The 22,635-nt window shown below is 42.7% G+C and overlaps 1 protein-coding gene across 5 annotated transcripts in view; it reads left to right on the top strand.

Annotated features, from left to right (window-relative positions):
• Positions 1-5,776: 5,776 nt before the first annotated feature.
• Positions 5,777-22,635, top strand: part of ZNF407 (zinc finger protein 407) — a 333,732-nt gene continuing 316,873 nt past the window's right edge. The window contains exons 1-2 of one of the 5 annotated variants that reach the window (XM_041484805.1): positions 6,377-7,046; positions 7,142-7,219. Coding sequence is in view for 1 of the 5 variants with exons in the window: in XM_041484804.1 (XP_041340738.1) it covers positions 5,972-6,146 (175 nt within the window). In the remaining 4 variants the exon portion in view is untranslated. Of the gene's footprint in view, positions 6,202-6,376; positions 7,047-7,141; positions 7,220-22,635 lie in introns of those variants that run through there. The other 4 variants (XM_041484804.1, XM_041484806.1, XM_041484807.1 and 1 more) reach the window with 4 other exon arrangements.

Here is a 22,635-nt window from a genome sequence, read left to right as displayed (position 1 = left end):
TTACTCTCATCTCACTGCTATAAATTATTATTAAAATTAGATGAATTTTTATTAAAAACCCACAGTACCAGAAAACTAAATCCTTGGAGGTTTGGCAGAGTTGGCCTCCAGAGAGACTTAAACATATCTGTAGTTAAATGAAACCAGATATTATAGATGTATGTGTGCATAATGCTGATTTTGCTACCTGTCTCAAAATCATTTTGATGATCTCTCATTGTGAAACAACATGATGTGTTGGCCAATTGCATGTTTCCCATCCTTCCACTGCAATTACAATTTTTTTTCTTTTTTTTTTTTGTATCTCTAAGAATAATTCAAATATCATGCTAGTCTTTTTATTTGTGGAACTGAAGGGGAGCTTAGAATTGAAACTGTAAAATCTCTGTAATAGAAAACTGAAAATATTCAACATGACACACTCCTGACATATACTTCTCTGGTGTGAAGAAACAAGCAATGGCAGAGCCCTCATATGAATTTCAGGTAGATTTGCATCACTCTTTTTTTACAATTAGAAATTCAAGAGTGAGTACTGCTTTACTTGTCTCCTGTGCATTGCTGCCTTCCTGACAAGGCATCAAATTCCATAGACAAGAGTTAACATCCTCAATTTGGCAGCAACCCTAACATTCCAGTGACAACTTTGAAAGATAAAGTTTCATTTCATCATAGTGGAAGGACCAGTAAGATCCTGGAAGTACATCCTTTCTACAGCTGCCTTTTTGGGAGGGGGCTTCTGGACACCAAAATTTATATAGTCCACTTTTTATTGAAAAACAGTGGAATGAAAAGTCCATTTGAAACAAACTAACAAGGAAACAAACAAAACCATGACAGATGCTGTGCTAGCTTCACTCCTGGTCAGCAAGCTAGCAGTGGCAGTCAGTGGTGCCTTTGCTAAGTCACCCTTATGAAGGGCACACCAAAGTGTATGGGCCCAGGAAAAACTATATTCACCTGCAGTGCTCTATAGGTGCCGATGTACCTCAACACACGATTTTCTGGATGGAACAGCCTGAAGACTTAATGTCCATGCATAAAATTTCTGCCTGTGTTCTTCAAGTAACGTCAGTTATTTGTCAGGGTGGAAAAAAAACCCGCATCTGATTTATTGGTATATTGATATTGATGTTTGTATCTAGAAAGCTGCATGCACAGAGACATAAGTGAGGTCTCCTGTCTGCATTATTTGTATTTGTATATGCAAAACAGTTTAGTTGTTGGGGGTTACGATTGCTTGCGGCTGGTACTTACAATACAATTGTTTTCTATGACCATTTATTACTATTTATTTTTGAAATGCTGGCTACTGCGAAACTGAGCAGACAGCTATATGACTACGGTTCTAGACTTTTACATCTCATAGACGTTACACAGTTCTCTTGCCACTCCTCAGCTGGACTGTAAGCTGACTTTAGAGAAACATAACTCAGATTATTCAGGATCTGATGAAAGATGTGACTCTTCAAGTGTCTCTGTGAAGATACCTCTCTGTGCACATGCAGATAGACACCCATGGCCCCCATTCTTCTGTGCTGCAGGCTGAATAGAAAGCCTTTAATACTACTGGCAAGACATGTCTCTGTGAAGATACCTCTCTGTGCACATGCAGATAGACACCCATGGCCCCCATTCTTCTGTGCTGCAGGCTTTAGAAAGAATAGAAAAGCCTTTAATACTACTGGCAAGACGGCCTGGATGATGCATCATTTGCGGGCCAAATGAAAGGATTTGCAGTCACTCTTACTTTCTTTTGTTAAGTGGAGGAACGTCAAGCACTATCTTGTTTTTCTTCAAATTTTCACAACCTCTATCTGTAAACTTAAACTCCTGTAAAAGTATTTTAATTGCAAAAAACCCTTTCAATCACTTCAAGCGGCTCAAAAATATATCCCCCCCCCCCCCCCCCCCCCCAAAAAAAAACCCCCCCCCCCCCCCCCACCTAGATTTTATGTGAATATAAGAAATTCAAACAAATCCTTTGTAAGTGTTCCATTAAAGCTTGGGTGCTTTCCTTCTTATTTTTCTCAAACATTTATAGTGCACTCACAGTAGCAGGAAAAGTCGGCAAACCACAGAATTTTTACTACATTTTAACCTGCCTGCATAATGTTCTTTATATCACAACAAAAAAATTTAACAAAAGGTACCTAGCAGTGGGTGAGCATTTTGTTTATGTAAAAATGCTTAACTACTTCAAACAAGTTCCTTGGCACGACTGGGCAGCGAACCCAGCGGGTAACACGAAGTGAGTCAGAAGGTGCAGCCTTTAAGGACAGAGCGGCTGCGGGTGCCAGGGGCGGCGTGACCTCGGTGTCACAAGGGTGCAGCCGTGCCCCGCCGCGGCCACTCCTCCTCTGGTTCCCGGCGCTGTCGAGGCTGCCCGGCTGCGGAGCGCGCCGAGCGGCTCCATCCCTTTGGGCACCAGGGCAGTGGGCACAGAACTGCCGTCATGGTTCCCTCCACAGGGGCAGCTCCCCACAAAACCACGTCGGAGCTGCAGCCGGCTGGCCTCAGCCAGCCCATCCGTGCTCAGGTGTGGAGCTGGCAGTGCCCTGGTCCCTCTGTGACCCTGCCGAGCCGGCCAGAACACAGAACCTGCGTTCTGCCCAGGCTGCCGATGGCCGAGGCAGTGCCGGAACCAGCTGAGCCGTGGATCACAGTGCTGCTGCACCAGCGAGGACCAGGATCACAGGACCACGGCCGATTTACAGAATTGTTCATTGAAACTGTCCACTGTTAAAAAAGACCTTTATCGAGTCTGTCAGGAAAATCCACAAACGCCAGAGGTTTATGTCCAAAAAGGAGACAGAGGAGTCCTGCAACTTTATTCAAAAATAAAGGCAGAGAGTCAACTGAGACACACCCCCGCGGGGTTTCCTCTCTCGAGGTTTCGGTGGGCGCAGCCTCCTTTTATCCCGAATTCCCGGCTACATGTTGCCCTCTTCCTTTCCCCACTAGGAAGGTACAGCCTTCCCGGAACACCTATCACATATTTCCCCCTTGAACCAACTATTTTACCCCAAAGCTCAGAAACTCAGCCTTGTGCAGACCCTTGTCAGTTTCAGGAGCAGAACTGCCTGGGCTCTGCAACAAACCTGCTGCCCGAAGTCAGCAGAGACATTAAAACCCATTTCAACGACGTTAACCCCCACACCTTCACCCATCAAATTGTGTGTAAAGACATTAACTTTCCTCTCAAGTCCAACAATTACTCCAGCGCTGCCAAGTCTACCACTACACCCTAAGTCCCTATATGCCACATCTACACATCCTTTAAATGCCTCCAAGGATGCCGACTCAACAAATTCCATCAGTTTGAACAGCATTCAGCAGCAGGTCAGTCAAACTGGAATAATGCACTTTGTTTCCTGAATCATATATCTTGAAAAATGGGGAAAATAACTTGCATAAAAAAGGGAAAGTATAAATGCATGTGTATATATATGTATAGGTAATTGAGACTAAAAAGGTTCTTGATGTTTACATCCTAATTATTCTGTTTCATGTTTTCTTAGGGGTTGGAACTGCAGAATAAAGATACATGCAACTCTTCTTAAAAAATTTGCTACTCCATGAAAAACCAGTGGTGGTTAAGGAATCCTTATGGGTTGATGCTGATAACTTGATATCCCACAGACACCACCATGTCCTTTGGAGGGCCTGCCAGTGACATTCTACCTATGAGATCATCACTGAGTCATGGGGTTATTTCTTCTAAACAAATCTGATGGGAAATCCCATGATTCAGAGTTGGTAAGTAGTATTACAGTGACTGCCTTTATCCTGCTGAATGTCTCACTTCTGGTAGTAGTAATTACAAAGCCGTGTGTGTTTTCCGTACAGGAGCAAATACAGAATATTACATAGGAAAGGTAGGGGGAGTTTTAAGTTACACAGCTAAGTAAAGAGCTGGTACTACTCTTGGAATGAGTAACAATGCTAGCAAAATCAGTATTTTGGTGTGGTAGAAATATAGCAACTGCAGAATCATTCCTAGTGTCATATTCTGTTAGAAAATAAATATAGTCTATGTTTATAATCCATTTACAAACGAATCTATTAAGGAATTAAATTCTTGTTAATTACTCATTGACTTTTTCGGCTTGCATTCTAATACATTTTTATTAGTGTAACTATTTCAGAACACAGAACCACTTTTCAGCACAACGTTAGAATTCTGTATATACCTAAGCCAGAACATTAAATGTAGGGATGTAAGCATTTAATAAATACAGATTATAAATGGAAAATAAAATAAATTATTTTTGGTACAGGTATGATTTTTTTCTTAGATTAACAGCGATTCTGCCTTAGTTGCTACTTGTCCCATACCAATGGCTCCCTCTTCAGGCTATTCCTAAAATGTCCTGCCTCTCTTCATTTTGTTAGAAATGCCAGCTCGCACTGTTGCGTCTTCTTTTCCAGTATGTTTCCTCTCAGTAAGCAAATGATGAAATAACTGATGGACCAGGGCAGGCTCACTTGATGTTACTTGAGACCCAAACCTACAAATCTTTTAAGGCATATGAAAGGAATTTCTTAACTGCAGAGAAACTGAGCTTAAAGGACATCAAAAGGTTGTTTTACCTCTTTTCCCCATGCTGATAAATATCCAGAAAAATCAGATTGTTTGTATTAGTCTTACTGCCAGTGGCTTCTGTAGACTCTCAAACTATTAAATCTAAATATGTATCTAAAATCCCACAGATATCTTTACTATAAATTTAGCCATATTCTTGGGGATTTCCTATTATACACAGAACAATTAAATTCTGTACTATAACCCTTAGGTGCAGGACAAGGAGATAGCCCTCTCTCACCAATGTGGTACTTTACTGTGTTAAATTTTGTTCATTCATTTCAGATCTTTCCCAAGACACTGGTAAAGTCTGGGGTGCTCTACTTTGCTCCAATGAAGGGCTCAGGCCACAGCAACTGCTTTGTTTTCAAGCCATTCTTACAGTCTTTACAACCCACAAGAGAACTGGCATTGCTGTGCCATAAATTCAGCAGATTAGCCAGTGACTGACTGGCTGAAGAGCACTCTAAGTTGTCACTTCTAGTTGGTAAGCTCGTGCACACTGTGTGACTGGAAAGTCAATGAACTGCAAACCTATTCCCAGAGAGGTGCTCTCTCCTTGTGTCTCTGTGCCACGCCCTGGAAGAATGCTAAAAGCTGTTTCACTAAGACACTGTCTACTTTAAAAATTGTTGCGTCATCAGAGATAAATGGGAAACCTGCATTTTGAAAATCAAAAGACACTGTGAGAAAACAACTGCATTTTACCACAGGCACCTGAAGACTCTTTACGCGTTGCTTCTTTGCTTTGATATTATACTTTATCATGTGACTTGGCTTAAGGCAGAGGGAAAAAACACTTAGGGTTTCATCATCACGGTTTCTTCTCGAGTTTATACTTTACTTATACTAAAGGAAATACTTTACAAATTGCCTCCCTCTTGTCTTTTCCAACTGTTTCTCTCTTGAACTGCATTCCCTGAAAAGTATTTTAGTATAGCTTGGACGGTCGACACCTTTCGACTGATAACCCTAGTGAACGGCTGCGGGCTGTGCGTCAAGGACTTGTTTCCCCTCCTCCTCCAGAACAGGTTTCCCAAGGACCAGATCCAAATCTCGCTGCAGTGCGAGATGCAGGGTGAGAATGTGAAGCACGGCTTTTAAGCACAGCCCTGTGCGGGGGCCGCCCGAGGGGCAGAGACCAGGGGCAGGCCGGGCTGCGCCACGCACCGAGGCACGGGCAGCTTCGGGGAGCCCAAAGCGCGCACTCGCTGCCTCCTGCCAGCGCCGTCTGCAGTCGTCCTGGCAGGCGCACGAAGGTGCGGCCTGACCGGGACGCGCATCCCGGGAAATCCCTCGGGGCCCCGTCCTTCCTTTAGGGACCGTCCCTTCCCGGGATGCGGGGAGAGGTCAGCAGCCCAGAGCCAGGGACAATGTCAGGGCAAGATGGCGCCACAGCGTGTGCGCGCGCGGCGGCAGCCGTTGGGCGCGCGGCCCCTCGCGTCACGTGAGCGGGCCTCGCCCCCCCCGCGCGCCGGGCGTGACGCAGCGCGGCGGATCTACGGCGCGCCACTGGTGACACGGCTCAGCACAAGCGGAGGCGCTCGGCTCCCCCCGCGCGGTAAGCGCTGCCCGCCGCGGCGCGGCCGGCCCGTCTCGCCGCCCAGCGGCGCGAGGTGAGCCGCTGCCTCGGCCCTCGCGAGGGGGGCTCACGGGGTCGCCGCGTCGCCGTCTCCCCTCGGGCTTTTTGGGCCTCTGCGCTGCCGTCGTTTTTTTTTTTTTTTTTTTTTTTTTGGGTGGGCGGGCGAGCGGGTTGTGGCGCACCGGCCGAGCCAATCCCGTCCTGTCTTCCTCCCAAGCTGCTCGCCGATTGGCCGGGGCGCCGAGGGCGGGAAGAGTGCCCCTTGCGCTCATTGGCTGCCGCAGCCGGCCCCGGAGCCGTGGGGGTCTTCCCTTCCGCTGTGCCGCAGGCGGGCGGCGGCAGGGAAAGGAGAGGGAGAGGGCACGGGCCAGGGCAGCGGGGACGGACGGAGGGAGGGAGGGAGGGAGAACCGGGCAGGGTGGGACCCACGCGAGCCGCCACGGCGTTGCGCGGTTCCGGCTGGCGCGTGCTGCGCGCTCCTCCCCTGTTCCCTGTGTCCCCCCTCCGCCCAGCTCCCTCTTGGGGCCGGTGCGCACGCGCGGGGCCCGGCCGGGCGGGGCCGTGGCCTGAGGAGCCAGCGGGGCACGGCGGCGGCGGTGGGCCCCGGCCTCGGCCTCGTGGAGCCGCCGCCACGCAGGGACGGCCTCGGGCGGTGCCCCCGAACCGCCGAGCGGGGACTGTGCGCGCGGTGCCGGCTGCGCAGGCGCGGCGGGCGGGGCCGGTCCGCGGAGGGCGCTCGGGAGTGGCGGCGTGCGGGGCTTGGCTCTGCCCTGAGTGATTTCAGCCGCCTGAACCATCCCGTTCCTTAATTCCCCCTCATTTCCCGAAGGTTGCTGTACAGTGAGCGGGGATGAGCTTTGAGAAGTGCAGCGGTTGACGGTGAGGGACGGACACACGTGACTGTAGGAGCTCTGTGCGTGGCTCATAAGGAATAAAGGAAGGGTTGTTGCTACTTTCCCTTTATTCTGTTTCAGCCACCCGGCAGAGCAGACAGAATTACAGAAGTAGGTTGGGAAGGACCTCTGATATAACGAACGCCATTTCATCAACAGGTATCACATCTGGTCTTTCATTAAACACATTCAGGGACAGTGACTCCGTCACTTCCCTGGGCAGTCCATTCCGAAGTCTAATCACACTTTCAGTGAAAGATTTCTTCCTGGTGCCCAGCCCTTCCTGGTGCAGCTTAAGGCTTTTGTCCTCTCAAGCTGTTGCTGGTTGCCTGGGAGAAGATGCTGACCCACACCTGGCCTCACCCTACTTTCAGGTGGTTGTAGAGAATGATAAGGTCTCCCTTGAGCCTCCTCCAGGCTGAACAATCCCAGCTCCCTCAGCTATTCCTCACTGGACTACTGCCCTCCTCTGGAGGTCTGGCTCTTGAATCATGTGTACCCCCTGTGCTCTCAGTCTTCTGATTTTTAACGTGGCTTTGTCGGGTCTAAGGAGGCAGAGTAGACTCCTAGGGAACCTGCTAGTTTCTGACAGGGAAAGCAAGTTCCCATAAACAACATAGAAAGGTTAATACACTTCTGAGGGTGGGTGTGTCTTGAGAAGGAAAGATTGTTAAACCAGAACTGCTATGTGGCCTTTGAGGGATAGGTTATCATCTTTATGTCCTTTATATAGAAGAAATCGTTTAGTGTGAGGGTAGAAAGGCACTGGCACAGGTTGCCCAGAGAGGCTGTGTGTGCCCCATCCCTGTAACTGTTCCAAGGCCAGGTTGGATGTGGCTCTGAGCAACCAGCTCTTGCAGAAGGTGTTGGCACTAGGTATTTAAGGTCCCTTCCAACCCAAGCCTTCCTATAAGTCTGTGTTCTGTCTTCTTTAGTTTGAGTTGTTATGAAGGGTTTCCTGTTGCTCCTTCAAATAACTAGTGTGGCCTGTGGGCCACAATGTTAATATTAAATGTAGTGTTAGTTGGAGGAAGGAAAAAACATTTGTGATCTGAATGCTGTAGCTAGTAGTGATCTTAGAAGATATAAAGGTTTTGTTTCTGTTTTCCTGTGCCCTCTTTGCTTCTTTGGGTAGTTGTACTGACGCAGACTTGCAAGACCGTGACTTTGTCACGTGTTCATGCTCATCCATATGATGCTAAGCATGGTGGTAACACCTAGGGAGTTGTAAATGATGGAAATCTGAAAGTGCAAGGGTAAGAGTGGCAGTGGTGGATGTTCTGGTGGTGAAAAACCGTAACAGACTAACATGCAATTTAAACACTGGATATAATTCCCTGTGATTCTCACCTTAGTACCCCAAAGGTGTGGCATGGGAAGACTATAAATTTTCCATTCCTGTATCACAACATGAGTAATCAAGATGTTTGTATGAGGCTGGAGCTTTGGATGTTGGGATCTGTATTTTTCCCAGGTCACACCTCTTCATGAAAGATTAAGACAATTACAGGGTTCAGTTGAGTCTCGCTTGCAATCTTCTACACTATTCAGCAAGTTACATTCATCATGGAAGTAACATTGCAGTCATTCCATCCTTATTTCATAAATTATTTCAGCATGCACATATAATCAGATTGTAGCTTTTATATATAAAATATGGAGCCTGGCAGTAATTGTATAATCCATACATTTTAGGAAAAGTTAAATGCACTGATGTGACAGGATGATGATGGACTGTGACTTCTTCAGTATGTTCAAACATGCCAGTTTTATTAGCATTTTGGGAAATATAATTCAAACGACTTGAGTTAAATCCTTTACTATCATTCTTCTGTAGGAACTATTGTATAGTAACAGCATCAAAGATTTCTAATTTATTTGCATGAGAGTTTTCTTTGTTAGAAATGCTTTTAAAACTTAACCTGTGTTGTCTCTACAGAAAAACAGCTTGGAGATAGAATGTGTGTGAAGGAGATGTCAGTCGCAGTACTCCATTAAACCCAACCTTTTGTACTGAAGAACAACATTTTCTTGTTAGTGTGCGTAACATTAGAAATCAAGTGGCTTTGCTTTGCCCATTTTTTTAAAAAAATTTTTGAATGTGTACAGTGTTGGCATTCTGTGCATGAGAATTTACAGACAGACTGGCACATGAATTGTGATTGAACTGCAATTGTTCAGTGGCTCCTATGTTTGAATTTCCTAATGTGATTTAGAATTTAAATATTCTCTTTCTCAGGAAAACAGAAAGGTTTCAGTGGTCGGATGATCCCACCAGTCAAATAAAAACACTGGTTTCAGATACACTTGGTCTAGTCATTCATTGAAATTAATGTCTTGGTATTATGGTGCATGTTAAAGGTACTAAAAAGTTGATCTTTTAGACTGAAACCTGGAGTATAACTTACTCTTCTGAATGCCTGGTGAGAAAGACAAGATGATGTGATCGGACAAACATAGTGGCTGTTTCCTTCAGCTGTTCTCAAAACCAGACATGCGGCAGAGTGGTCTCTCTCCTGTGCTCTGTGTTGTTTGAGGAATCAAATGGAAATGGTGCTTTCACTTTGACAAGTTGTCATCAGCTGCCCAGCTGAGCATTCGTGGTTATTTTATACCCAGTGCTGCCCGAGGTGCAGCTGCATCACTCCACAGCCTGGGCCAGCAGCAGCCCAGGCATGGAGGCACTGCTCCTCCAGTGCACCAAGAGTGGAAGGAGCAGAAGCAGGGACAGCAGTTCTTGCTGGACACACGGGCATGAAGGAAATGAGGACACACTGTGCCTCATCAGTGATCACAGAACCAACTGGTGTTCTTTCTCAAAAGACCTTTGAGATCAAGTCCAATCTCTGACCCAGCACCACCATGTCAGTTAGACCATGGCACTAAGTGCTGAGTTCAGTCTTTCCTTAAACACCTCTAAGGACGGTGACTCCATCACCTCCCTGGGCAATCCATTCCAATGGCTAATCACATGTGAAGAAACTCTTCCTCATGTGCAGCCTAAACTCCCCCTGATGCAGCTTAAGACTTGTGTTCTCTTGTCCTGTCGCTGCTTCCCTGGGAGAAGAGGCCGACTTCTCTCAGGCAAGTACAACATTTAGTACTAACAGGCATAGGGTTATCCATGGATGTCTTGGAGAGAATGTGTTAGGAGTAGGGTTGCATGGGACCTGGCACTGCAAACTGCTTAAATCTTGCCTGGCCTGTGGTGTCAAAGGTCATGCAAAATCTGTCCAGCAACATCAGAGTGGTTTTATCTTTGGTCTGTTTGCTTTTGCAGTGGACATATTCTTACATGGTTACACAAACATGTATGAAAGTTTAAATATACCTATACATAATTCTAAACTGTAATTTTTTTATTTTTTGGTCATTATGGGCTGTGTTAATATATAAACTGAGATTGTTTATTAGTGTGTGTGTATAAAACTAGTGAAGAAGCAAAAAATGTAAAAAGATGTTCTTGTAATTTCCAATTTATCACCTGCAGAAGTTCCAAAGGTAACTTTTTGCTTTGCAGAAAGGAGTTGTATGTTTAAAACAGAGGAATCATACAAGCTTTCCTGCTCTGCAGTGGTAAATGTCATTAGTCCTGTTTGTGCCATCTGCCAGAGAAGAAGAGTCAGTAGTTACAGAACAGTCTGTAGCCTATTGTAAGTGTTTATGTTAAATTTATGTGGAAGTTTTCGTATTTTACTTAATCTCAGTTTTTCAACATGTGAAGATGAAAGCTGTGTCCCAAACTTACGTCAGCAATCTATAGCTTTATAGCAGAAAGAAACCTAGCTATCTTTTATTCCTCAGTATGGAAGGGAAATTGCAGTACATACTACCCAATTCACCCACATCCTTACAAAGAAATGACCCAAGTACCTTTTAGAAACAGGCACTAATGGTGTTCCAAAAGTAAACTGCTTGTTTCCATGATTGTGACTGCTTTCCAGTCCTGTGTTAGCAGATCTGTTGATTGCTAAATTGTTTTTGCTTTGTTTTGTTTGCTTGTTCTACAACAGGCTGACCTTTCTTCTCTGTAGTCTGGTCTACTACTGAACTACTGTCTGTATGGGTTTTGGTTAAGTGTGAGGCTGTGAGTGTTCTTAGGTTTTTTTTGATCCTTAGTGGCACAGGCATAAATTTTAATTGCCTCTGTCTTTCTGAGTCCAGACATACAAGTTGTTACGTGTGTGTGATGTATGTAATGGCCCAGGGAGAGGTGTACAGAGTTAGGGTACACAGTATTTCAATGTATAGATCTGAATGTATACATCTCTCTGGGTTATATTTTGCTACAAGTGCATATATAGATGCTTTTATAGCTGTTATTTCTTTGTCTTGTTGTAGTTATAAAGTTTCTTGCTGTCCTAAGCTCCATCTTTGGAATTTCAAAGGTTCTTCTCAAAAATATGGGTAGCAAGACATAAAAAATACATATAAATGTTAAAATCCACTGCAATTGCAAGGGGTAACAAAACTTACTGGAATAGTAACACTAAGTCATCATTTTGTATGGAAACCATTGTTTCATGTGATTTTTTTTTTTAATATGGAATCCATACAGTTACCTGGTATATAAGGTTTTCTGTAGGAAACATTCCAACAAGAAGTTTGAGAACATTCCAGAGAAGTTTGTAGAGGTCCTGACAGGAATTCTGATTTAATCAAAGACAGATTGTTGTGTTGCCATTTGGATGGCCTCAAGATCTCTGGTATGGCTTTATATATTTGAGCTCTCTCTTTAGTCGGGTTTTCAAGCTTGTGCTCACTCTGGAAGAGCCTGTGACCTTTACCTGTTTCCATTCAATGGGTTTGATTTGATTTATTTAAATGTTTGCTGTAAACATTTGCTGTGAACATGATATAGTCCCTGCAGAGTTGGCTTTAGCACTCCTAATCAGGAGGAGACTATATCTGCACTGGTGGTGTCTAGCATGTTGGCATCGCCCACTTCTGTGTTGGAGGGAGAAGCAGGGACAGGGGTGACCTTTCCATCTTGGTTCACATCAGAGGCATCAGACTTGCTGCTCTCATAGTGCCTGGAGGGTTGGTGCCTCTGGAAAGCCCTGTGCTGGCTGTGTGTGCTGTAGCTGAGTCTCATCCTGCTGTATGCCCAGAGCTTGCTGGTGTGCCAGGGTTTCCTGCTCAGTGTTCTGCAGCCCTGCAGGAAATCTGTGTGACTGACAAATGTCAGGTTTCCTGGTGCATGGGGTGCAGCCAATAAGTGAAGAGCTTCTGAGGAGCCTGTCTTGATGTTCCTGGGATAGCCAATATCTATGCGCATCTTTCTGCACAAGGGTCCTGGCATAGGAATGTGGCACTTCTGCATTTTGCAGTGCCATGTGGTCTTTTAACATGGAGAAAGAAATTCCAGTTGCATGCTTGTCTTCCACTGAATGTTTAAGTGACATTGAATATTTAAGTTGGATTGTTCCAAGTCCTTGAGGAAAGGATAGCAAACTCCATATGTTCAGTGAAGGCAAAATGTTGCGCTTTCCTGGTTGTTTGGGGTGTGACACGATTTCTGCAGGGATTTATCGACGTTGGATTTGGGACGCTGAATATGCAGTCAGGACAACAGTGATCCTTGTGTTTTGTTTTTTTTTGTTTGATTTGTTACTTTTGTCTTTTTCACTTTTAATTTTCAATGCCTGTGAAGTAAAGGCTGTTTCTTTCCTTGCTCCCCATGTGAGGCAAACTGAGGTTTACCTAAATCTTTAAAGGGAAGATTATTTTGGGTTATGTCATATCAGTTGTTAATAGGATATACATTTCTGAAAAGTCAGAATGGATAAATACAAAATCCAAAATCATTGATAAACTGCAGCTTGTTTGTTTGCTTTGGCATCTCCAGAATAAAGTGTGATGAATACCAAAAATTACTAGTTCAGCATGTGTATCCTTTACTGGGCAAAGCCTGGCTGTTACAAGAGAGAGCTAATTTTTAATTTTTTTTTTTTAATTGGAGCCAGTGGTAGCTCAGCATGTAAGTTCAAAGATACAGTACATAAAGATGTTTTCTGGATGTTGTCTTCAGAACCTGCCAACTTAGTTTCTGTTGTTCTGAGTTTTATTGGTACAACAATGGACTGATTTGAATTGCATTTGTTTTGTTTTCCCTGCCTGTTGTTCGCATTTTCATTTTAAATTATTTACAAGTCTGAAGCTTGAAGATGAGAGCCTAATGAATGCTTTTAAAAATAAAACCATCTTCTTTAAGCATGTTATGCTTCATGTTTTGAATTTATAACCCAAGCCTTAATGAATAGTTTCCTAGTTGCTCTCATCTTAGAATTTATGATCTGTCCTATTTACAAGTCCTACCTATACAAAAGAAAGATAATTCCTGTTTACCTTAAATAAACTGTTCTTGTTAACAAGCTTAAACTGCTAATTAGGAATAATATGGCAATGAATACTATGTCAAACCTTTTAGCAAGAATGTGGAGATGCAATATTTAGTTGTTGAGCCGTTTTCTGCTACATTCCACATAAGAATACAGAGTGTTGTGCTTTTTGCTGTCTCATATATGTATCTGGTTAATAAAAAGTATTTTAGGGAGAAACTATGGCATATCGGTCCTCACAGAAACAGGTTGGCTTCTGCCCTGCATTTAGGATGATATGTTGGTGTCCATGTACTATGATATTGCTAAAAGCCTGTTTGTTGTAAGGCTTCAGATAGATGGCAGACATGTGAAGAACCCTTGTGACTTAATGTTTATGTCCAGGTAGTATTTTTTAACACATAGGTTATTCTTCTGAAAAAACCAACAGGGATAGCAGTAGTTGCTTTGTTTTGAGTGTACATTAATGTAATTTAATCAGGAAGGAAAGAAAACCTGGAATTAGAATTTGATGTTATTTACCTGACTATAAATCAGAATATTTCCATTTAGTTTAACAGAATTTTTTCAATTTGTGTCAAAATGATCAAAATCAGAACTTGACACAAGCTCTCCATTTCATAATTTTTGCATACAAAACCAAAGAAATAAAATTGGATTTTTTTTTTTTTTTTTTTTTTTCCAAATCCTACCTCAAAAAAATGGGTTGGTTCTTGAGCAGAGGTTTTGCAATGCAGTTTGTTACTTTTTGGTACTTGGAATTTGGCAGATACGTTATATGAAAAAAAATACCTTTTTTTTTTTCTTTAGTTGTTTGTCATTACACTTGGAGTGTCAAAAATGCAGACTTGTGAATGTGAGTGCCATTCTAAATCTAGGTAGCTCAGAAATTCTTGACAAATATTGCTTTGACTTCTTTGTGAGTGCCTCTGATACCTGCAGAGGTTATATATAGGCTTTATTCCCTGTCTCCTTTGTGTCACCCAATGAGTTTGCAACAGGGATGGCAACCTGAGGAGGGAAGGGGAGGAAGAGAGTGAAAAGAAAGTTGACAGAAGTTTGGCATTGACTTTCAGCTGCTCTGGAGTAGGCATCTGATGAGATACAAGGAACTCCTTCTGACAAACCCCAAGAATCCTTCCTGGGCACAAGGTCATTGGGTTCAGAAGGTGTTGTTTGGTGAGGACAAGTGAAAACCTGACCATGAATTTTGCTAGCTCTGGTCAAGCTATTCAGGTTCCATTTCCAGGAAAATAGCATGCTGAACTTTGCTGGTGGAGGTTGACTTGCAGGAATGCTTTGTCTTCTTCTTCATTCACATCATCATGAATTTAAATGTTGCTGATTTCAGTAAAGTGTATTTTGGGGAAGAGTGTTAAATAAACTTTCATTTCAGAGAATGCCCACCTTTGTATTTTGAATGGTAAGGGTATTTACCCTATAAAAGGGGATAGGTTTCTGAGGAGGTGACTTAGAGGCAGAGGCAATATATTAGGTCAGCTACAGGAGAGGGAGAAGTAGGTGAGCTTTCAGGCACACAAGCTTGTCTTTGTATGTGCTGCTGGTACCAAGATAATTAAAATATACTTGAAATGAAAACAAAGTTAATCTCTGAAGTTTATACTTAAATATTGTATGGAAGTACAGGAACATAAGGAGTATGTCTTTTTATGGGCTCAAATAATATTTTATTTTTACATTTGTTGTAAGTACTCAAAGGTCTTTACTCTTGCCATTAAAGAGTTTTGGGTGGCAATATGGGTGGCAGTGCTGAGAAACTTCAGTTGATGTCATTGTGGCCATGATTTCATTTTTACTTTATTTTTCAATTATTTTTCATCCTTGTAAGTTGTGTTTCTAAGCTCTGTGGGATCTGTTTTGGGAGAAAATAAATACTTCACATAATATTTAAATTTTGTTTGAATGAACCACCTAGAAAGCACAGAAAAAAAAAGAAAAGGTATATTCCCTAAAACAAAATCGCAGTAGGAATTTTGCATTATAAAAGATGATGTTCATAGTGCTGGATTTGTTTAAACCGTCAGAATTGCAAAGCATAAATAATTACATAATTTCACACTTTCCAATGAAGTCAGACCCTGATTAAGAAGTTGACAGCCTGAAAGAGTCTGCTCTTTGACAGTGATGTCTGTATTCCCTCAATTTGTAGCAACTGCATCTAGGAAAACAAACTGAGCTTTATTCCCTTTACTTTGAATGAGAATCCTTATTGACAAAGGGAGAATATTCTTTTTATTAAAAGTTTTCATACTTTAAATGCACAGATATTTCAGCTTTTCTGCTTTCAGCTAGCCTATATTTTGCTGATACCAGGTCTTCTTGCTGTCTTGGCTCTCACTGTCTTTCAGTATGTTTGATATTCATATTTCTTTTTTATTCCTTCTTCCTTGCTGTGCTTTTTTTCTTCCTTTTCTTAAACAAATAGACAATATGGTAATATGAACTCTAATAGGAAAAAGTCATTGTTTAACTCAGTTGGGGTACTACTAATCCAGTCACCAAATGTAACCATAACACAGCATGCATTTTAATTATTAAATATAATGGAAACTTTGCATTTTAAATCTAGAGCTATAAACCACTTGTTTGAAAATGCACAGTTCAGCGCTATGACTTTAGTTTGTATTGAATTACAGGGCAGTATTCTTTGATCAGTTATTACAAGTTGAAGATTAGTAGCATTCAGTGCTTGTGTTAATTTTGAGAGTACATATAGGAGTCACTGCAGGTCAAACTGAAGCTCAGTCATGTATCTTTTTAATGATTTAGTGAGCTGAGTGGATCAAGCAGTGTTAAAATGTGTGGCTAATACAGTCATGCCAGTCATTCCAAATAGGGGTAATTTAAAGGCACATTTTGAGGGCAGTATTCCTCCAAATTTTAGTACTTTGTAAAATATGTTTTAATTTTAGAAACCATATTGTTGTCATTTTGCTTATAGATATGTTTGTTTGAGTAGTTCTTGAAAGCACTCCCAGTGCTTTTTTGACGACCTTAAACTGAATAAGAGCGCCAGGTAGAACAATTAATAAATGTTTTCTCGTGTTTGTTCAATACATATTTTTGTAATGAATACATTTTGATCATAAATTCTAATAAATACAGTGAATTCAAATGAAATAATCTCTGCATTTTTTGACATGATGTATAAAACTATTCCTAGAGTGAATGTGGATTTTAGTGAATCTTCATAAAAGATTCCTGATCCCTGCATGAGACATGGAGGCTGTTTTTGGGACTGGTGGACACCAGGTTAAGGAGCAGCTGCAGTAGGTTTGGAGGCTTTGCTTGGATGCCTGCTTTGGGGTGCTCACACTGCTGGTGTGCCCCAGGTACAAGAATGAGGCTTTTCAGGTTTGTGAGCAGTAAATGGTGTGGTAGCAGCTCTGCAGAGTCAGTGTCTTTTCTCCCGGTTGCCATATTGAGCAGCTTTCATTTTCTGGGCTTAGGATGTGTGCTTGCTGTTTTTCTCTAGCTTAGGAGCTGTCTCATGCTGGTTGAGAAGGAACTGGATTTTTTTTCTTCCCTCTCTGAATTGGATGTGAGATATCAGTACCTAAAACTCCAGGTCTCACTTTCTGATCCAGACATTTTAAATCTTGACATTGAGCAGTGCAGTAGTGGCTAACATACCAGATAGATACAGACATGAGTGATTTCGGACTGTTGAATTTTTGTGAATCGAATGCAGATTTTTGTGCTGTGGGACCATCCAATCCCTTAGAGGATCCTTGCTGCCTGGTTCAGCCTTTCCTTTCCCTTCTTCCTTTTTCCTGTTGGTGATCTGACATAAATTCCATACACTGGTAACTGATAATTGCATTTGCAGCCTTTGCTCTTTGAGTCTGGAGTTTTGAGGATATGTTTGCCTTAGAGCACCAATCTACTCATCCTTTCTCTTGTTCCGGATTGTTTGTCTCTATTGCAAATCAAGCTATATCAAAGTAATGAATGTATCAATGTCTAATAGATCCCTAAAATTCATGCTTTGTAGTTCTTTTTGCTTATGTACCTTTTTTGAGTGTGTGGCAGGAGGGTGTGTAGGTAATATCTTTCTACTGTGTTTGTTTTTTTATGCATATTTTGGAAATATCCTCTCCTGTCCGTGTATGCCAGATTAATCTAGTCTGCTAAAAGATCTTCCCATGAAGGTTTTTTTTTTAAATTGTGACTACCTTCAAGCCTGAATCACTGTAGAGAACCGATGTGCTGTGTCTTGTCTCTTCTCTTTAATGCTCTTTGCTATTCTCACTTATTTTCCTTTTGTCCAATTCCCAGTTGTACAGCTGACTTCAGGAGGTAGCAGTAGGATAAGACAGCCAAACCTGGCAGGTCAGCAGCAGCTGGAGGCTAGTATCTGGCTCCCATCTGCCATGGGGCTCTGGTGCAGCCAGCTGACCGTCTCCCAGTGGTTCTTCAGGTGATGGGGTGGGAAGATGGGTCTGAATTACAACAGATGGCTTGCACCAACTGATTTAACTGGCCAAGAGTTAAATTCTTAGTTTAATTGCTTTTCCCCTTCTCTTCTCTTACATTCTTTCTTGACTTCCTTCTGAAACAGATTTTTTTTTAATTTGCAAAAGGAAAAGTATACCAACTTTTACATATGAGGTGGATTTTTACAGCTGAGTTATAAATTCCGAAAACTTAGGTGGTTTATAATGGAAACACTTATGAGGGAGAGGGGAGGGCACATTATATAATACATATGTAACCTTTTTCCCCCTCACTTTAGTGAATAGACCGTTTAAACTAAATTAAGTAAAGGATATAAATTCTGTTGTTTCAGTTTTTAATATTTCATGGCTGATTTTATAGATAAAAGTTACATTTAATAATAAATATGAAGAAGAATTTATACAGCCTGTTCTAGTTTGATATGGAACAGCAAATCCCATTTCTCTGTAGTTGTAAAGAAAATTCATTATAATGTCTTTGATTGTAAGAGATGTCTTCATTGTGATTAGTTACACTGATAATAAAACAATCTTTTTACAAATGGCACAAGATACATGAGATCTTATGTGTCTGCCTTTTAATAGCATTGAATATGTGCATTCACTACCTTTATTCTGTAGTCCTTTCATTTATAACTGGGCACTTTTAAATTCTACAAGTTATTAAAAATAATTTAATGTAATTTAACTTTTCTTTTGAAGCATTCTGGAGAGTGAATTATTAATGCAACTAAGCATTGTTAATTGTTGAGTTTTCAACATATAAACTAATTTTAATTAAAAGGAAGTGGGCTTATGTAGTTTTATATAATTCTGAATAACAAGTTTTGTAGATAACATAGTGAAATCTGGATATATGGCATTACTTTACAAATCCTTTTTAAGCACATAAAGAAATATCTTGATTTTCAAATGCCCTATTCCCAGTGAATTCAGTTGAATTTAGATGTTAATGGGTATTGGAGTAATTTAAAACACTGATAGTGGCATGAGGATGCCTGGGTAAAAAGCTGGCTTGATGGCAGGGCCCAAAGAGTGGTGGTGAATGGAGTTACATCCAGCTGGGGGCTGGTCACAAGTGCTGCTCCCCAGGGCTCAGTACTGGGGCTGGTTCTCTTTAATGTCTGTATCAATGACCGGGACAAGAGGATCGAGTGTACTCTCAGTCATTTTTCAGACAACACCAGGCTGGATGGAGTGTTGATCTGCTGGAGGGCAGGAAGGCTCTGCAGAGGGATCTGGACAGGCTGGATGAAGGGGTTGGGGCCATTTTGTGAGGCTCAACAAGGCCACGTGTTGGGTCCTGCTCTTGGGTCATGAAAAACCCCAGGCAGCACTGCAGGCTGGAGGCAGAGTGGCTGGAAAGCTGCAGGTGGAAAAGGAGCTGGGAGTGCTGACTGACAGTGGCTGAACAAGAACCAGTGTGTGCCCAGGTGGCCAAGGAGGCCAATGGCTTCCTGGGCTGTGTGGGGAATAGTGTGGCCAGCGGGACCAGGGCAGGGATTGTCCCCCTGTCATCAGCACTGGTGAGGCCACACCTCAAATCCTGTGTTCAGGTTTGGTCCACTCACATCAACAAAGACATTGAGGTGCTGGAGTGTGTCCAGAGAAGGGCAACAGAGCTGGTGAAGGGTCTGGAGCACAAGTCTTATGAGGAGCTGGAGTTCTGTAGCCTGAGAAAAGGAGACTCTACAAATATCTGAAAGGAAGTTGTGTCCAGGTGGGGTTTGGTCTATTCTCCCAAGTAACAAGTGACAGGACAAGTGGAAATGGCCTCAGGTTGCACTGGGGAAGGTGTAGATTGGATTTGCAAAAAATTCCTTTACTGAAAGGGTTCTCAAGCCCTGAAACAGGCTCCCCATGGAAGTGGTGGAGTTTAGCATCCCTGGAGGTATTTAAAAGATGTGTGGATGTGGGACTTGACATGGTTTAGTAGTGAACTTGGCAGTGCTGTGTTAACAGTTCGACTCAATGAGCATGGTCGTTCCCAACCTAAACAATTCTATGATTTGGGGAGAGGGAAAATTTTGTGAGAGATTTCATTAAAAGGAGTATTAATTGATTTTTTCCGTTGTACGTGCACCTAAGAATATTTAGATGTCCTTAACACAGTAGTACAGGATGAGATTGATGAGAAAAACATAATGGTTGTAATAAGATCCTTTGCCTATTTACATTACTATGATTTGTGCTGTTACAGGGATTCAACCAGTAAATCTTCTGTGTTGTTTAGTATATGGAAATAATATTAGATATTAAATCCTGGGAAATTGGTGCATTTGCTCCAAAATTTTAAATTTTAAATTTTAAAATGGAATTGCAGGATCACTGTTAGAAGTTAATTCCTTTCCTGTTTCATGTAAAAAGAATTTGGTGCTTTAGGATGAGGAAGGCTGCATAGCTGACAAAACAGAAGTTGCATTTGATTATCAAATACTCAGGTAATTTACCAGAAAGTGAAAGTCTGAATCATAGCTCTTCGGGAAAAATAGGATGTGATGCTCAAGTCTTCTAGAAAATTTATGATAGAACAGCACACTTAATGTTAGGTTTCACTGTAAAAGACATAATCCAAGATGTTTGCTCTGTTAACAGTAAGGTTTAATTTGACGCTGTTGTCTCTTTTCCATCAATGATAACAGCTAGGAAAAGAGTTTTGTAAAAGTTTTTCCCAGGGTGAACACTAGGAAAATGACTGTTGATGACTGAAACAGGTGACTAAAATTCTTTTTACCTTCTGAGAGATAAACAGGTAGTACCAGGACCCTTTACTGTAGAAAGGAGCCCCTTGGACCTGCAGTCAGAGAGACTGACTCTGGTCTGGGCTGCTCTGTCAACTGAGAGCTGCCAAAACCCTGCCCTTCTGTGTGGGTCAGATCTGGCATTGTGTCCTGGCTGTGCTTTGCTGTGGTAAGTCACCACATGGGTCACCCATCTTGTGGTCCTTCTGATCCTGTGGGTGTTTCAGCTGAGCAACAGCCTGCTTAGTGATATGTCAATTTTTTCCTGCCAGGAGAGTGTTGGAGCAGGTGCAATTTATTACTCTAGCTTGGTCTCCCGATACTTGCCTGTGGTTGCTACTGTGTATGTTTTCTGTGTTCGTTAAAACCTATTGATCCTGGGAAAGTTTGTGGGATTGATTTCAACTTGCTGTTTTTCAGGAAGTTAGTAGCATTTTTAGTAATAACACTCTCCTAAAGCATCCCTGAGAGAAAGAGTGATGATGTATTGAGGAAAGAGTCTCTGCAACCAAGTTGGAGTTCTCCCCCAACTCCCAAGGTCCCCTTGCCCAGCCAAGCACTGCATGGTCCTTCCGTGACCTCCTGTGATGCCCAGGAAGTGTGTCTGGGCAGGGTCCAGCAGCATCTGAACTCCCTGCCCAGGAATGCCTTGGGGAGCAGGAGGCCATGCCTGGGGCCACCAGGTTGACCAGGCACATCTTCCTAGTCTGCAGAAGAGGTGGGCTGTGGTGCCACCCTGATCACACCAGATGATAGTGGGGTTAGCAGTGGCTCTGTGTGGCTGCTGGGCTCCGGTGGGAGGGAGAGTCTCCCCACACCTTGGGCTCCATTGCTGATATTTCCTATGTTTGATATTGTGGTGCTGACTGAAGATTGGAGTTTGATTTGATAAACCAACAACAGAAGGAAATGCATTGCAGTCTTGTGTAGCTGTTAAACAGTGTGCTTCAAAACAGGGAAAGGGTTTTGTACACTTAAGATACCCAGTTAGCAAGGTGCAGCTCTTAGAGCACAGTGAAGCTTCATAGTTTTTGTAGGTATTAGGGAAGTGGTCCCCGGTGCAACTGTTCCCTGTTGCTACACCTCATGCACCACTCCTGCAGGAGAGATGGAAATGTTGTCAGGTGATTCCTTGTTTGGGAAGGCAGTTGGACACGTGTGCCTCACACAAATTGTGCTATGACTGTGCACAGTGATGCTTAGGCATATTGCTGGTTCTGGAAGAGAGCTGAGTTTCAGGGACTGATTTAGGCAAGCACCAAATTTGTTGTATTGAAAAAAATAGACGTGGAGGGAAATGGATACTGTTAACGAGCAGCAGCTTTGAAACCTTCATGGTATTTGCTGCCAAACTATCAGTAAATAAGTGTGAATGCTTTGGACTAGTAAACGGGGGTTTTATTTTATAAGTGATGGTGGTATCAGCAAGAGGCTGTTCCTTGTCTTCAATTCCTTCCCTCCTTCAGTTCTGTCTGCCTAGGACCCATTCTGGGAAGATGTGGTTTCATCATATGGGCTGCAATAGCAGGTGGAAGCTGCTCTGGCATCCTCTGGCCTCTCTCTCTGGGTTAGCCATGCCTTCTCCCTCATACACCTTCACTCTCCACCTGCTGACCAAGCGTGTGTTTTGCTGGGGAGAAGTGGGAGCCTGCTTGGCCTTCAGCCTCTTCTTGATCCTCAGCTGAAGTGCAGGAGGCTTTTGTAGCAATATGGCTTAGTTCTTTTAGTGAAGGGCTTGAGGATGGGGAAAGGAAAAAGCTCCACGGTATGCCATAGTAGTATCCCTTGACTGCTATCACTGGCACCACAAAAGTAATGAATAATTTTTGTATCATCCCATACTGCCGGTGCCTGGACTCATATTGCCACAGTCACACTGGTGCGCCTCCCATTGCTGTCTTATATTGGTTTCTATCTCTTGACACAGACAGATGTGTCACAGATGGAAATTAGAGTGAAGGTCACTTGGAACCCCTGAACTATTCTGAGTACAGAACTATGTAGCATTAAAGGTT

This window comes from Pyrgilauda ruficollis, unplaced genomic scaffold (assembly GCF_017590135.1).
Source record: "Pyrgilauda ruficollis isolate IOZ18807 unplaced genomic scaffold, ASM1759013v1 scaffold68, whole genome shotgun sequence".
NCBI lineage: Eukaryota > Metazoa > Chordata > Aves > Passeriformes > Passeridae > Pyrgilauda > Pyrgilauda ruficollis.
This window is presented reverse-complemented; position numbering and strand designations above follow the sequence as displayed.